The sequence below is a fragment of the Euphorbia lathyris genome, chromosome 9 (assembly GCF_963576675.1).
Source record: "Euphorbia lathyris chromosome 9, ddEupLath1.1, whole genome shotgun sequence".
NCBI classification, from domain to species: Eukaryota; Viridiplantae; Streptophyta; class Magnoliopsida; order Malpighiales; family Euphorbiaceae; genus Euphorbia; species Euphorbia lathyris.
Window position 1 is genome coordinate 15,302,280 of NC_088918.1, and position 16,257 is coordinate 15,318,536.

At 38.9% G+C, this 16,257-nt stretch overlaps 1 protein-coding gene across 1 annotated transcript; it reads right to left on the reverse strand.

The window, feature by feature from the left end:
- Nucleotides 1–303: 303 nt before the first annotated feature.
- Nucleotides 304–5,035, reverse strand: LOC136205689 (uncharacterized). The gene is made up of 8 exons (XM_065996400.1): nt 4,631–5,035; nt 3,064–3,264; nt 2,596–2,955; nt 1,786–2,449; nt 1,611–1,711; nt 1,435–1,524; nt 1,186–1,313; nt 304–554 (listed from the first exon to the last, which is right to left on the reverse strand). The coding sequence occupies exons 2-8, from the start codon at nt 3,202–3,204 to the stop codon at nt 434–436; spliced, it is 1,605 nt and encodes a 534-aa protein (XP_065852472.1). The 5' UTR covers nt 3,205–3,264; nt 4,631–5,035; the 3' UTR covers nt 304–433.
- Between the last annotated feature and the right edge of the window lie 11,222 nt (nt 5,036–16,257).

Here is a 16,257-nt window from a genome sequence, read left to right on the forward strand (position 1 = left end):
AATCGCTATATTTTACCAATATTAACCCTTTGATCCTTTTCTCTATTTTTTTAGATTTTTAACCAAACATATCTTAACTTTCAGTAAAGTTGTAGTACAATACAAAATGACCATCTGTTATTTTCTGTCTATCTATTTATGCCAAATATAACGGTTAAAAATCTAAAATAAAATAGACAAACTGACCAAAGGGTTAATATTAACAAAAGATAGGAACCTTATAATGTTTTTTTCAAAACAAGAGAACGAAACAGTATGTTATGTAAAAAGTGGGAGACTAATATATTATTTACCCAAAAAAAATGAAGTTGAAATTATTTCCTCGTGTGATTTTTTATATGCAAGCAAGAGAAACATTATCCACACAAACTCCTATTATACAACAAGATACAATTTGAAACTGCTTATAAGCATATTTTCCTGCATAAATCATCTATGTTTGTATTGCCTTGTAGCATTCAAGGCTACACAATGGCAGCTTCGACTTCGAATCCCGATATTTGTATGGATTACTGCAGAATGGACCGGCACATTTCTCCCGGGGTGGAGGATAGCTGGAAGATCCAATTCGCATAAAAAAATATATTCATCAGGGATGACAACATGTATAAAAAAGGTAGATGTGTACATCTAGTACCAATGTCTATCATAGTATATAACCAAATCCAATAGATCACGAATAATATTGTCATGATTTAGCATTTATTGCATTTTTATTTTAGAATTTCTTATATTTTAAATATCATCAATTATGGTTTTATATATTTTCATTCTTTTAGTGCGTCTCAAGACGCTCAGACGCACGTCTGTGCCTTGCACCAAGGCTCCAAGACTCCCTTGCGTCTTAGTGTGTCATGCGTCTTTAATAACTGTGAGCCCTAATATATACTACAGAATATTAAACAAGTTTTGACACGCTAGTAGCGAAGCCAATGACTCGTCAACGATATAAGTTATTGCTTGAACATCAAGTGAATGACAATTTCTACAATGATCAACACCATACTAGTCCTAGACCATTCAGGTGGTGATACACCAGCTCCACTACTGTCGTGTCACCACTTGAATGGTCCAGGAATAATTGATCCGGGACCACAACAGACTTTCTCAAAGTGAAGAGGAAGCCAATACCTAAAAACTAGAGCTAAGGCTAGCCTTTATTAGGAATATGGAACAGCTTTATACCTGGATGGCTTACGGTCAAATATACTCGGCAAGCCCATCTCGTTAGGGAATGTTACAATTGTTCCAGAAGGACCAATCACCCATCTAACATGGTCTGGTGTAAGCACCAGAGCATTTGCAGCTCTCTCCTGCAAATGATTTGAATGCATCAGAACATATATAATCAAAGTCATTCAGAGTCACAAGAAGAGAAACGGAGAAGTGGAATTTTCGACAGTAGGAAAATGTTCAAGATGCATTATGTGATACCTGAGCTATTTCTTCTTGCCGTTTCTTCATTTTATCGTCACGCTTCTTCCTAGTGGATTCTTGTCCCAGTATTTTTCTGATTGCCTCAGCCTACAGATGCGGCAAAGTTTCTCTCAGTTTGCAATAGTGCAAAAGGAATAATACACACAAAAAATATTAGCAAAAAGTGTATAAACCTCTGATTCTCTAGCTGCCTTCTCGACTTGCATCCTCCGTTTCTGAAGAGCCTCAGCTCTCTTCAGTTGCTGCTCCACCTCAGTGAGTTTCTCTTTTTGTTCTGTTACCAAAAATTGGAAATATGTAACAAGTTCAAGAGATTATCATACAACAAGAAGAAAAAGAAATACTTACTTTTAGGAGGTGCTGGAGGTAAACCATTTGGGAACTCAATTAAACTTGTGCCGGGATTGGAGGAGACATCTTTGCCGGTTTGAAGTGCACGTTGACGTGTGGTGACGGTCATTTCCTTCTTCGATTCTCCCATTAAATCAACTAATTCTTTTCTTATTTTCTTCCTGTTAGTTGTAGGTTCACCATCTGACCCCAGTTCTTCCTCTTCAAAATAATCAGTATCATCAGATACTCTTCCCGATTTAGACTTCTTAGCATGACCTCCAACCTCTACATCATATAGAGCATCGATATCTCTTTTCAAAACCCTTGAAAGTTTTCGCTGTTTCCTACCTTTTCCTTCCTCCTCGTCCTCAAATTCTGGAACATAATCAGCTACCAGCTTTGATGATTTGACTTTCTCAAGGTAACGGATCTCATCATCATCCTCATCTTCATCATCAAGCACTCCGTCTAATAAGCGTCTCTTTGGAACTCGTTTGCTCTTACGAACTGGCTCATACTTATCTATTTGTTTTGAAGAGAGATTTTCATCAGACACCCTATCCCTCAAGTTATCAGTTTTTCCAACATTAAGACCACTTCGAGAAAAATCCTTCCATGGAACTCCTCGTAAAGTACTCCCCTTATCTGAAGTAAATGAACGATTATCATCTACAATTTCCTGCAACAAGAAGAAAGTGAACTTCTAGTGTTGCAAAAATAGTGATGCAGAAATTAGAATCCAAATGTTTGTCAAAAGCTTAAGCAAAACACAGATACTAGATTCAAAAAATAAAAAAATATTAAAAAAAATTGAATGATAAGCACCTCAATTGATTTCTGTTGGGCATCCAGTAAGCGAGAAGACCTAGTACAAGAAGACCCAACAGCAGATGCACCATCAGATGTGGATTTAGTATTAATAGTACGTGTAATGCCGCCAACTTTAAGCTTGACCTTTTTCACTTTATTCTCGTTCCCTATTCCATCTGAAACCGCTCCCAATTCTCCTACACTGCTTGTGTTTCTCCAATTAGCCGGGGCAAGGACTCCTTCACTGCATCTTCTGGAGTCAACTACACTGTGTCTCTGCTCATTACTGCCTCGAAAAGAGCAATTATTGGAAGCTTCATCAGATTCTCCAAATCCTCCATCTTCAGGTTTCATTGTATTCTGATCAGGTTCATTCTGCAATTTTAATAGATGAAGCTCTCGAAGTGAATAACAATCAATTAAATTTCAATCTTTCTAGGAAATGTAGTAATCATCAACAAAAGAAGCCAGAGCTATGCTTACACTCTCTGAAGGCGGTGTGGATGATAACGATGATATATCTTGGTAATCAGGTGTCAGTGAGTCATTCCGAGGACGACGAGATGTATTGCTCCTCCTCTTCCTCACAGCACTGCTTGCATCACTAAACCCGAAACCCTCCATAGAAATAAAAAGTGTTGAAGCAGATACCTAATGCAGGTGTTTACTTCCAATCAAAGGGAACTGAACAAGTCAAAACAAACAAAAGTAATTAATCTCAAGTGCATCACATTAGATGGATTACGAACCAAAACATGGGAAGCCAAAAAGAATGTAGCACGAATACAAGAATCACTTAGCAGAACTTCTAACATACAAGAGAATAATCACAATAATGAATAGTCCTGTTGGTAATTGAGAAAAACTCAAAAGACGATAACAATGCATGTTTATCAAGTCTTAGGGTCTGTCTGATTCAGCTGTTGCTCATTATAGTTATTGTTAGCTTTTTACTGTTTGGTGTTGCTAGTAAATGTTATCTAACTTCCCTCCCAAAATAGCTAAAAGTAGTTCTTTCTGAATTATAACCGAAAGCTCTATATCTACCATTTGAAGTAAACCAACAAAAGGAGAACCAAGCGGGCATTTACTTAGCTGATTTCCTAGAAACAAAAATCCACATCATCTTAAGCCTGGGTAGTAGAGATACTGTTCTACTCTTAGTTATGATTTCTGCAAGCAAGCACACCAAAAGAAATGAACAATTGCCGAATTGATGCATGCTTGGTGTTTCTGGTAAATGTGAAATGACTTTCCTTCCAAAATAGCTCTAGGTAGTTGTCTCAGTTTTAACAGAAAGCTCTATATCTACCATTTGAAGTAAAACAACAAATAGAAGAACCAAGCCGGCACTTAGTTAGCCACTTTCCTAGAAACAAAAAACCACATCACCTTAAGCCTGGGTGAGTAGAGATACCATTCTACTCTTACTTATGATTTCTATAAGCAAGCACAGCAAAAGAAATAAACTGAAAATCACAGTATTTTCATAGCAAGACTGTAGAAAAGACATAAACATCTAAAAACTAATAACAATGGACGATTAAAGCTCCCAAACGCCGAATTGATGCATGTTTGGTGATGCTGGTAAATGTTAAATGACTTTCCTTCCAAAATAGCTATAAGTAGTTGTTTCTCAATTGTAGCCGAAAGGTCTATATCTACTGTAACCAACAAAAAGGAACCAAACGATCACTTAGTTAGCCAGTTTACTAGAAACAAAAGTCCTAAGCCTGGGAGGGAGAGTAGAGATACAGTTCCACTCTTAGTTATGATTTCTATAAGCAACCACAGCAGAAGAAACGAACTGCAAATCAAAGTAATTTCGTAGCCAGACTATATAAAATACATATAAACATCATCTAAAATGGACAATTAAACCTCCCAAAGCCCTAACACAAACAACAAAAAGCAATTGTCAAATTGATGCATAACTCAGCTTAGCGACTCCAAATTCGAACAATAGAAGTAAAAGCATATATTCAACAACATGAAAACCAGATCCACAACGAACAACCATCACAAAAAGAACAAAGAAGAAGAAGAGTACCTTTCTGGGTCGCGAAAAAGGAAAAAACCCTAAAACCCCTAATCGGCATCTAAAAATTAACCATCAAGGAATCGGCAGAAGAAGGAGATGGATGAGGTTTGGGAAATGAGATAGAGATAAGAGAATAAGGCAGGTGGGCGTGTGTGATTGGGTAGAAAAAGGAAGCGGTGGATCTGAGATGAAATGATGGAAAAGAGGAATGGTGGAAAAGAATGGAAGGAAGATGAAACCTCATCTTTGTTTGAATTGAACAGAGACCTTGTGATATTGTTGGGTCACCACCGCCGTACTCTATCTCTTTCTTCCTGGTTGTGGTTTTGGGTGAAGCAAAGCAGCTTCCGCTTGGTTTGGGTCAATGGCCTCCAAAGTTTGGACCTTTGCTCTTTTTGCTTGCTACTCTCATCGTTTAACAGTTAACACTGATCAGTTCCCGCGTAGATTAGCAGTAAACTCCATCCAAGTTTTTCTTTTTTTCCACCTTTTGATGGGCCGGGCCGGACCCGATCTAATCTCACTTGATATTCAATTACTTTGTCTAAACCTAGTTTAATCCGCAATCCGTATTATATTTATGTCGAGTTCGGGTTAGCTTAAAAGAATTAAGAGGTGCTTGTTTACTCAAATTTTTTCTCGTATTTGCTTTTTCATATTAAAAATGATAATTTTAGGTATTTGATTAATCAACTAGTGTGTGCTTTCCAACCGCAAATAGCAAACAACAAACAGCAGATAAACTAAATGTGTTCTTAAATGAGGAATCGGGTTTCATTTTGGAGGTCCTAAGCTTCTTTCTAGCTTGGCACATTTCCCAAGCCTAGTCAAATAAATGTATATCTATATTAAATAAATTAAACTTTTTTTTTGAAGGTAAATAAATTAAACTTAAACTGTAATTATAAATAATAAAATGCAATAGAACTTAGAACTTATCTTCTCTCTTTTAGATCTGTTGTCATGAGAAGAATTTTTATGAAGTTTGAGAGTTTTGAGATCTATCTCTTCTCTTTTAGATCTTTCTCTCTCTTTTAGATCTATCTTCTCTTTTTCAGATCCGTCTTCTCTCTCTCAGATCTGTTGTCATGGTGAAGAATTTTTATGAAGATGGAGAATTTTGAGATCTATCTTCTCTCTCTCAAATCTATTTCTCTCGTTTAGATCTTTTTCTCTCTTTTAGATCTATCTCCTCTCTTTCAGATCTCTCTTCTCTCTCTAAAACACAGGATCAATTTTATAACTTAATTTTTTTCTCTCTCTCTCTGCTAGGGTTTTATGGTGAAAAGAGTGAGGGACAGATCTTGGGAGAGGGGGGCGGCTGGTGGCGGTGAGGGAGTGGTGGCGGCTAGGGCTTGGGCGGATCGGGATGGGGAGATCGGCGGGGACGGCCTGGAAGGGAGGAGCGTGATGGGCGAGGAGGGGAAGGAGGGTGGGGGGCGCTCGAAGGAGATGGAGCTGGGTGGGGAGATGGGCGGCGCGGCAGGGGGGATTTGGGGCGATGGGAGGGGGGACGTGTGGGAGGCGAGGGAGGCGCCGCTGGATGTGGCGCTGCGGCTGGGGGAGAGTGCCCGGGAGGACTGGGCGGCTAGGGCAGCTGGATCGGCGCCTATTTCCGACGCAGGGGGCAAGGCGCCTCCGATCGCAGGGGGCGAGGCTGGGCGCCGGGTGTGCCTGGCGCCGGGTGGAGCGCCGATGGTGCCTGGCGCCGGGTGGAGCGCCGATGAAGCTGGGCAAGGCGCAGGCAGCGCCGGGCAGTGCGCTGGAAGCGCCGGCAGTAATGCTGGGCGGTGGTGTCCGGGTGCCGGCGCTAGGACAGGCGCTGGAAGCAGGTCCTCGGGCAATGCCGGGCAGGCTGGGGCGGCGGCAGGGGGGCAGGCTGCCTCGGGTCAGGTCCATATTAATAGAGCGGGTACTTTTGGTGTTGAGTGTGGTGCTCAGGTCCAGGGAAACGCGGTTTCCCCCAGATCTAGGGTTAGTATAAACGAAGTAGGGAAAAGTTTTTGGAAAGATACGGTTATGGGGGTGGTCGAGGAGGAGCCTTGTATGGAGGAAGTGTTGATGGTGGGGGAGTCTGATGATATGTACTCTGATTCTGATGAAGAGGAGGGTGTCCAAGACGATCCTCTTTGTCCGGTGATTAGACTCTCCTCAGCTGAGAAGCGGGAGCTCAGAGAGAAATGGAAGGTGTCTCTAATAGTTACAGTGCTTGGAAAGAGAATTAGCTTTAACTATTTTGCCCAAAGGATCCAAGCTCAGTGGGCAAGGAAAGGGAAAGTCAATATTACTGACCTGGAAAATGACTACTATGTCATTAAATTTACCCGGGTTGAGGATTATAATGCGGTGATCAAGGGGGGCCCGTATATTATTTCCAACCATGTTTTGGCCTTAAGGCCTTGGGTTCCTAATTTTAATCCTCATGATTGTTCTGTTAACAGGATTTTGACTTGCGTTAGGTTCCCGGGCCTTCCCATTGAGTATTATAGTGAAAAGTTTCTTAGCAAAATTGGTCTGGTTGGGAAGGTCCACCACGTGGACAAAACTACAATTGGTGCCATTAGGGGCAAGTTTGCAAGGGTTTGTGTTGATGTTGATCTTGCAAAACCTTTGTTGTCAAAATTCTGTGTTCAAAATAAGGTGTTTTTTATTGAGTATGAAGGCTTACATAACATTTGTTATGATTGTGGCATGTATGGTCATTCTCAGGAGGGGTGCCCTAAAAGGGAGAAGGTTGTAGAAGAGATTGTTGAGGATGGTGTGGAGAGAACTGAAGTGAACCAGGGGAATGGACGGAATTTTGGACCCTAGATGGTGGCAAAAAGGACTGCTAGACGTAGAACACAACCTTCAGTGGTGCAGAATCGTCCTCCTGATATTAGCATCAATTTGAATTCTTCCCTATCTAAGCCTATTGCCTTTTCTAGTGTCAAGGAGAAGCCTATCCCCAAAGCAAGGGAGGAGTCTGGAGCCGTTTCAGCTTTCATATCAGGATCTAGATTTGGGGCCCTGACGATTGAGGAAGTTCATGATCCTGACCAGGGGGATGAGCATATTGTTCAAAGCATGCCAGGTTTGGAGTCTGTTGAACCATCTGAGAAGGTGTTGAATCTGTTAATCCCCTCTTTGTTTCCAATGAAGAAGCCCAGGGGGGACCCTGGCCCTAGCTGCTCGAATGATGAAGAAGATAAATGAGGTTAGTATTCCTATTCTTTGTGGTGATCCTGGGATTGGGAAGTCGATGGAAGTTAATAAAACTAGTTTGAAAAAGCTAAAGGGTAAACAAAAAAGTATCCAGAATACTTTGGCTTTACCAGAGAAGAGGGGGCCTGTGGGTACCTCGGCGAGGCTCTCAGGAGCCCCTAATAAATACCTGGCTTAGGTGTGTTGGTGCGGTCAGTTATCCTCCTTTCTATGGATTTGTTGTGTTGGAATGTTAGGGGTGCGGCTAGCAAGGCTACCCGTATCCATGTTAATGATCTAATTAAACATTTTAACCCTTCTTGTTTTGCTTTAATGGAAACTAAGATTAGTGGAGATAAAGCAGATGAGGTGGTTAAAAAGTTTAGGAGCTGGAACTGTGTTAGATCGGAGGCTACTGGCCGAGCTGGGGGGATTTGGCTTTTCTAGAAGCCAGATCGGGTTCATTTCGATATTATTAGCATGGACAAGCAGTTTAAGTGAGTGTCTCTGGTAATAATTCCTTTTTAATTACCCTGGTGTATGCTGACCCTATTTTAGCCAATCGGAAACGGCTTTGGGAGGTTCTTTACTCTATGAGTGTCAGCATATCTGAGCCCTGGTTTGTGGTGGGTGACTTTAATGATATTGCTTTTATGAGTGATCAGAGAGGGGGTTCGCATCATTATGTTAATCGTTGCCTTCACCATAAGAATAGTATGGATTTATGTAGGCTTTCTGATCTTGGGGCCTCCGGTCATAAGTTCACTTGGAAGCGCAACAGTACCTTTGTTCGGTTGGATAAAGTTTACGCTAATGTTTTAGCTCAGACTTCTTTCCCTGAGAGTTCTGTGTTAAATCTCCCGTTTCGCCATTCAGATCACTGTCCTATTTTATTTAGGCTGTTGAGAGGCAATCGTCCTAGGGGTGAGAGACCATTCCGTTATCAATTGGTTTGGGAGTCTCATCCTAAGTTTAAGGATTTCGTTCATGATAATTGGAAACCTCACTCGAATGTCCTTCAAACTGCTGAAGGATTCAGGAATAATGTGCTGGGGTGGAATAGAAATAGCTTTGGGCACATTATTAGAAGGAAGAATAAGTTATTGAATAGGATGGAGGGAATTCAGCGTAGGTTGGAGGTGAGGTTTGATCACGGTTTGGATGGCCTCCTCAGAACCCTTCAGAAGGAGCTGGAGGTTGTGCTCAGGCAGGAGGAGCTTCTTTGGTTTCAAAAGTCTAGGAAGTCCTGGATAAGAGATGGGGATCGTAATACCAGGTATTTCCATCTTTCTACCATTATTAGAAGGCGGAGGAATAGAATTGATGCCATTAAGGACTCTAATGGTGATTGGGTGTATGAAGATGAGGAGATTCGGAGATTGGCCCTGGAATTCTATAAGGATCTGTTTAAAGAGGAGCTTGTTTATCTGGAGAGGGCTCACTCTGTTGCTACCTTTCCTATGATTGGAGAGGATAGCATTCAGGATGCCTTTCACCCTATCTCCCTGAAGGAAATAGACCAAGCCATTTTTAGTATTGGGGCTACTAAAGCTCCTGGGATTGATGGTCTGCCTGCTGGTTTTTACCATAAGCACTGGGAGGTTGTGAAGGAATGTATCTATAATTTTATCATAGGTGTTTTTAATGGTTCTCAAGATATAGAGCTGGTGAATAGAACCCTTCTGGTTCTGATTCCTAAAATTGAGAAGCCTTCTTCCTTTTTGCATATGAGACCTATCAGTCTTTGTAATGTTCTTTATAAGACTGTTACAAAGATTGTGGCTAATAGAATCCATTGCATTCTTCCTGAGATCATCTGCCAAAATCAGGGAAGTTTTGTGCCTGGTAGACAAATGATGGATAATGTGGTGATTGCCCAAGAGATGGTCCACACGATGAAGATCAGGAAGGGGAAGAAAGGCATTGTGGCTCTTAAGTTGGATTTGGAGAAAGCCTATGATCGCATCAACTGGAGTTTCCTGATGGAGAGTCTGCAAAGAGCAAAGATCCCTGACAGTTGGAGAAGGTTAATTAAGGTTTGTATCTCTTCTCCTGTTTTTCAAGTTATGATTAATGGTGATATGTCGGAGGAATTCTCTCCGGGCCGGGGTATCCGTCAGGGTGACCCAATGAGTCCCTTCCTTTTCGTTATTGCTATAGAGAGGTTGTCTCATCTGATTCAAGATGCTATTGATAATGGGAATTTCCACCCAGTGGCTATCAATAGTTTCTGTCCCCAGGTTACTCACTTATTTTTTGCAGATGATGTCCTAATCTTCCTGGAAGGTAATGAGGAGCAGTTGAGTGTTATTATGGATATTCTTGATTGTTTCTGTTCGGCCTCTGGACAGAAGCTTAATGTCCAGAAGTCTAGGATGATGTGCTCTAAAAATATGAACCAGAGAGTTTGTAAAAGGTTAAGTGATCTGTCGGGTATTCCTCTGACTGGCTCCCTAGGGAAGTATCTGGGTATTCCCCTCCACAGTGAGAGAGTGTCTAAGGTGTCTTTTAAAGATACTTTGGATAAAGCTAATATGAAGTGTGCCACGTGGAAAGCCAAGACTCTCTCTCTCGCAGGCCGCCTTACATTAATTCAATCTGTTAATTGTGCGACTCCCAATCACATTATGCAGGCTTGTCATCTTCCGGATCCTGTGCTTAAAGATCTTGATAAAATTAACCGTAGGTTCCTGTGGGGGGAAGCTGAGGAGGGGAGAAAGATCCATCTTGTGCCTTGGAGTGAGGTTTGTCAGCCTAAAGATTCAGGAGGTCTGGGCATTAGGAAAGCTAAAGATAATAATAAAGTCTTATTAATGAAACTCCTGTGGCGAATGTGGCAGTGTCCTACAGCTCTTTGGGTCCAGCTCTTATGCGGGAAGTACCGGAAGGATAAGGTGTTGGGGGGGCTTAAGGAGAGAGTGGTTAATTGTTCCTTTCTTTGGAAAGACATTAGTGATGTGTTTGCTGAATTTTGTTCTGAGATTGGGTGGAATGTGGGTAATGACAGGTCCATCAGTTTCTGGAAGGATATTTGGGTAGGTAAGAAGCCTTTATTGGAGGTTTGTACTTCCTTGCCTCCGTTGGACGTTCAGGACTAGAGGATTGCTGATGTTGTGGATTCTGAGGGTGAGTGGATTTGGGATAAATTTGATTCATACCTCAGTCTGGAATCGCTCCTTTCTATTAGAGGGGTTCACATTAGTAATCAAATTGAGGATCAGGATAGTTACTGTTGGGCGCTGACAAACAATGGGGCATATTCATGTAAATCTGCTTTTCAGGCATTCTATCAGGGTTTGGATTCTTCTTCCCCAGGGGTGTGGAAGACGATTTGGGGCGTGAAAGTACCATACCGCATTAGGAGCTTCTTATGGCTTGGGGCTAGGAATAGGTTGCTTACTAACTCAGATAGAAAAAGGAGGCACCTGGTGGATTCTGGAGCCTGTGGCAGATGCAGAGGGTTTGAGGAGACGTTGTGCCATGCTCTCATGGATTGTGAGAAAAGTTTAGAGGTTTGGAGAAGAATTCTCCCTAGGGATGTGCTTCCTTCCTTTTTAGCCCATTCTGAAAATAATTGGTTTGTTGATGGTATTAATAGGATTCTTCTACCTGTGAATCAAGGTGTTCTTCTTTTTGTAGCGGTGTGCCATCAGATTTGGAGGTGGCGGAACGAGGAGATCTTTGGAGGAGGAGTGGTTTCTATGCCAAATGTCCTTGATTTCTTTTCTAAGAAGATTAGTACCTGGGTTGAGAGTTTTGGTGATGACCCCTTAGCTAGGGTGGTTCAGAGGAAGGAGGTCAATCTTTTAGGCTGGTGTAGGTCGAGTGAAGGTGTGGTTAAGCTCAACACTGATGGTTCTTGTCTGAGAGACGGGAGAATTGCTGCAGGAGGGGTCCTTAGAGACGATGGAGGCAGGTGGGTTTCTGGCTTCTCTCAGAATTTGGGTATTGGTTCTTCCTTTTCTGCAGAGCTTTGGGGGATTCTCTCTGGCCTGAAGCTGGCTAAGGATCTAGGGGTGAAGAAGCTTCTGGTTGAGTCAGATAACCAAGAAGCGGTTAAAATGATTTCTGAGGGCAAGTCTGTTTGCCGGAATAGCTTGAATATTATTAAAGGCATTAAAAGGATTGGGTCCTCCTTTGAGTCTATTAAGTTTGTTCATATTTATAGGGAGCAGAACCGCGTCGCGGACCGTCTTGCAATGGAAGGGCACTCTGGTTTGTTGGGTCTTTCTACCTTTTCTTCTCCACCGGGCTTCATTTCTTCTTTGATCTTGGAGGATGTGGTGGGGGTCAGTTTTCCTAGGTTGATCCCGGGTTGAGTTGTTTTGTTTGTTTGTTTTTTTCTTTCCTTTCCTACTAAAAAAAATAAATAATAAAATGCAATAAATTAAAATTTTAGTTGATTAATTCAATAATATAATTTTAAATGAATAAAAAAATTTAATAAAATAATAACAATTCGAATATATATATATATATATATACACACACACACATGAGCTTTTTAATGGAGACTGTTAAATTATCTCCATCCATGGAGAATGTTTAATAGTCATTGGATCAATATCCAATGGTCTTAAGTTTGCATTTAATATTAAAATTGGTTTTACCTACTGACATGTAAGTTGTAACTTGGAATAATGTGCATCTAACAAAACGATTTATCTTTCCTCAACGAATATCATCTTCTCTTTCTCTTTCTAAATTAATGCACAACGTTTAACTGTGGAAAAAGAAACACGATTTCTTCCTTCTAGCTGCCGTTGACGATGGGGAATCAATCTCAGGCAGCCTATATTCGACCGAAATCAATCTCAGGCAGTCTCTATTCGACCGGAATTAATCTCAGTATTGGATTAATCATTTATCACTCTTTCTTAATCCATAGACTTGTGAAGATATGCGGTATAATTATTATTAAATAAATGGACTGAAAATACAATGTATTGTTCTTGTTTTTATATCATATTAAAGAAACATTTTGGTTCTTTACGGTTTACTTGTTAGATTTTGATCATATTGGTATTGCAATTTATAATCAAAAAAGCAGATTTTAATGTTAGAAGAAACATATCATCTGTGTCATTTTGATATAAGTAAAGATTTGTGATAAGTAAACAAATTGAAAAATAAAACACAAAGAAGATGTCTTCAAGTTAGGTATTACCTTCAAGCTTGTAGAATTTATTCTCCAATTGAAAATAAAACACGAAGAAGATGTCTTCTTATGTGTTATTTTCTTTAAGTTTATAATAATGCGAGACCTCCACTATGCCCTCTGGCATCAGTAAAGCACCCAGTAAAACCCAACTGACATCGTAATGCATCCACATGACCACAATCTACAAGAGTTTCCATCAGAAAAACCAAACTCGGCTTGTGAACTTTCAAAAGCTCACAAAGGACCCAAACTGCCCAAGGGTTGCCGAGAACCCGACAATTCCAACTAAGACAACTCATTTAGATCGGTGGGTCTGCTACACAGACCTCACCGCTTTATTTTCAAAAGAACATGCAGAATCCTTTGATAGAATAGAAACTACATGTTCCGGTTGCTTACCGAATTTCACCGTATCAAGCTTCAAACCTCCATCCAACTCACGTCTCTACTTACAGACTTTCATAAGTTCCAATTCCTCATCCTCCCCCAAAACTATATCCGCATCCGACCTAACTGGTTCAACGGTACTACTGATCGTACAATCCCCTGACAAAAATGTTAACACACCAGTAAAACGAACAGCTGCTTGCCAGGCCCCTTCATCAACCATTCCTAGCTCATGTAGCCATCAGATTACTTGATTTTAAGGCTGTACAATAATATATGTTATACTTGTTACCTGTTATTTGATCTTGGGTAATGACTGGTTGGTGGTGTCACAACATTAATAAAATGATTCATTCATTTATATATGCATGACTTGGGTGTGAGACATGTTTTTGTGACTATATGTGATTGGTAATTCATTGATTGTTTATATTCATTGAGTTGCGACTCATATAAATCGCTAAATTTTCCAGTTAGTTGAAGTGAACGTTAGACTGGGATTCTAGAAGTTTAAAGAGTTGTAGATCCATGGATGAAAGGTCGGTCTGCTGGGTTGCATCTCACATTCTCTCCTCTTATCACAAGCATATAGAATAAATAAACTTTTAGACTAGACAAGTTTGTAAAATTTATGTATAAAGATAGAATATATGTATATATATTAACGTATATATGTTTAATATAAGAACGAGTATAAGTTATAATAAATGTTTTTACCTATTGAATAGTTTCAGTAAAAAAAATTACGTCTAGGGTGTTACAAATCACATAGGGGTGGGGTGAGGATTTTTCTTTGTTATTTAATAATGTAAGCGCACTGCGCAAATTTTTTTAAAAATTATATTGTTAATTATCAATAAAATAATTGTATTTTTAATTTAAAGAATTCATGTTTCACTTATCTTAGTTTAAGGGTAAATTACACCCACGACCATTGAACTTTGCTATTTTTAATAGCACGACCACGGAACTTTAAAACTTAACATAAAAGTCACTCAAATTTATACTTTTTTAACACTTGTGGCCACTCAACCCCTCAAAATGATTATTGACGATTTCAAAATAGAAAATTCAAAAAGCAATGATATTCTAAGCAAATTTAATTCTTGAAAATTTTCGTTTTGAGGTAATTTAGGTATTGTTTGGTTAGAAGAGAGAGTGAATTTTTAGAAAGAGAAAGCTCCAAAAATTGTGATTTTGAAAAATAAAAAATATGATTGCTTAGAAAATATCGTTTTGAACAACTTTAATTCTTGAATATTCTCATTTTGATGTTGGTAAGGGTCATTTTAAGGAATAAGTTAAAGTCTAGTGGTCACGGGTGTTAAAAAAAATGTAAAATTTAGTGATTTCTATGTTAAGTTTTAAAATTCAGTGATTATACCATTAAATACAAGCAAAATTCAATCGACATGGGTGTAATTTACCGCTTACTTTAATAACAAAACTTCTTAGCATTTATTTTTACAATATATATATATATATATATATATATATATATATATATATATATATATATATAACATTTTGTAGCTATAATATCTTTATACTATAAAAGGTAGTAACTAAATTATTAAAGATCGGTTCATAATTAAGTTTGAATTGATAAGTTTGGTTTTGTCTTGTCCTTTGACAAGTTTCTTTTCTTTTCAATTCTTGCATCAAAAGTTCTTTTTCCATCTATGGCATCATTAATTAATCACTCTGAAGAATGCATTCTAGCTAAGACCAGAGTTTTTCAAGAAAATCTCAGTCCTCAGCTAGCCGAGACCATGGCTATCAAAAAAGCTTTAAGTTGGATTAAGATGCATCAGCACACTGAAAAAATTCAAATTCAGTCGGATTGTCTAGTTATAGTCAAGGCAATTCAAATGGGTGTAGAAGGTCATTCGTATTTAGTTGACATTATTTCTGATTGTATTCATTTATTACGAGATTTAGAGTTGTGTTCTATCTCCTTTATCAAGCATTCAGCGAATTCGACTGCCCATGCTCTAGCAAAAGCGGTCAATTCTGTATCTGTTCGAGGTGAGTGGGCATGTCCAACACCATTTCTTAGCAATATTCTTTCATCTGATTTAAGTTAATAAGACTTGGAATTATTTCAAAAAAAAGAAAAAAAAAGTTTGAATTAAGTTTGAAAGCTAATTGCATATTAGATATTTGAAATTTTATAAAACTTAAATTGCATATAAGAATATAATTTGTGGCTAAATATATTGATATTTGCCACATATAAGTAGGATTGTCGCTGGAAAATTAAATCATTCACACAATTTTATTCATAGCTAAATTATTATAGCTAAAACTTATATATTGCTACAATATATACGTATTAAAGAAAAATTAAATTAATAGCTACAAAATTTTTGTATATGCGACTATTATTATATATTTAGCTACTAAAATCAATTTTATAACTAAATTCGTAGCTATAGATACAAATTGGTGTAGTATACTAACAGTTGTTTTAGATAATAAATAAATTGTAGACACTAGTGTTCGTCACGCTTTTATAGTTTGTGTAGAAGTCAGGTTTCAACTTAGTTATGGCCGTATATATGACCCGTCTTTCTCAGCTCTTTCCATCCAGCACACTATCGACGAGGTTGATTCAACTGTGATTAAACATGTGCTTGATTGGTTTTGAGATAACGGAGTAACAACTGAGAAAAAATGTGCATATATTGGCGTGAGATCAAAGAAACGTGAGGGTGAATACCAAAATGTTAGAATCAATTATTCTCAATCTTTACAATTCATTTTTCAACATACTAATTATATTCTTTTTATTTTCAGGTTGAGTTACGGTATCACATATCTGATTATCGGTTGGCTTATCCGACAAATAATATTTCTGAGGAGAAAATTACAAAGCTGCGGTTAGCACTCAAGTCAAGTGGAC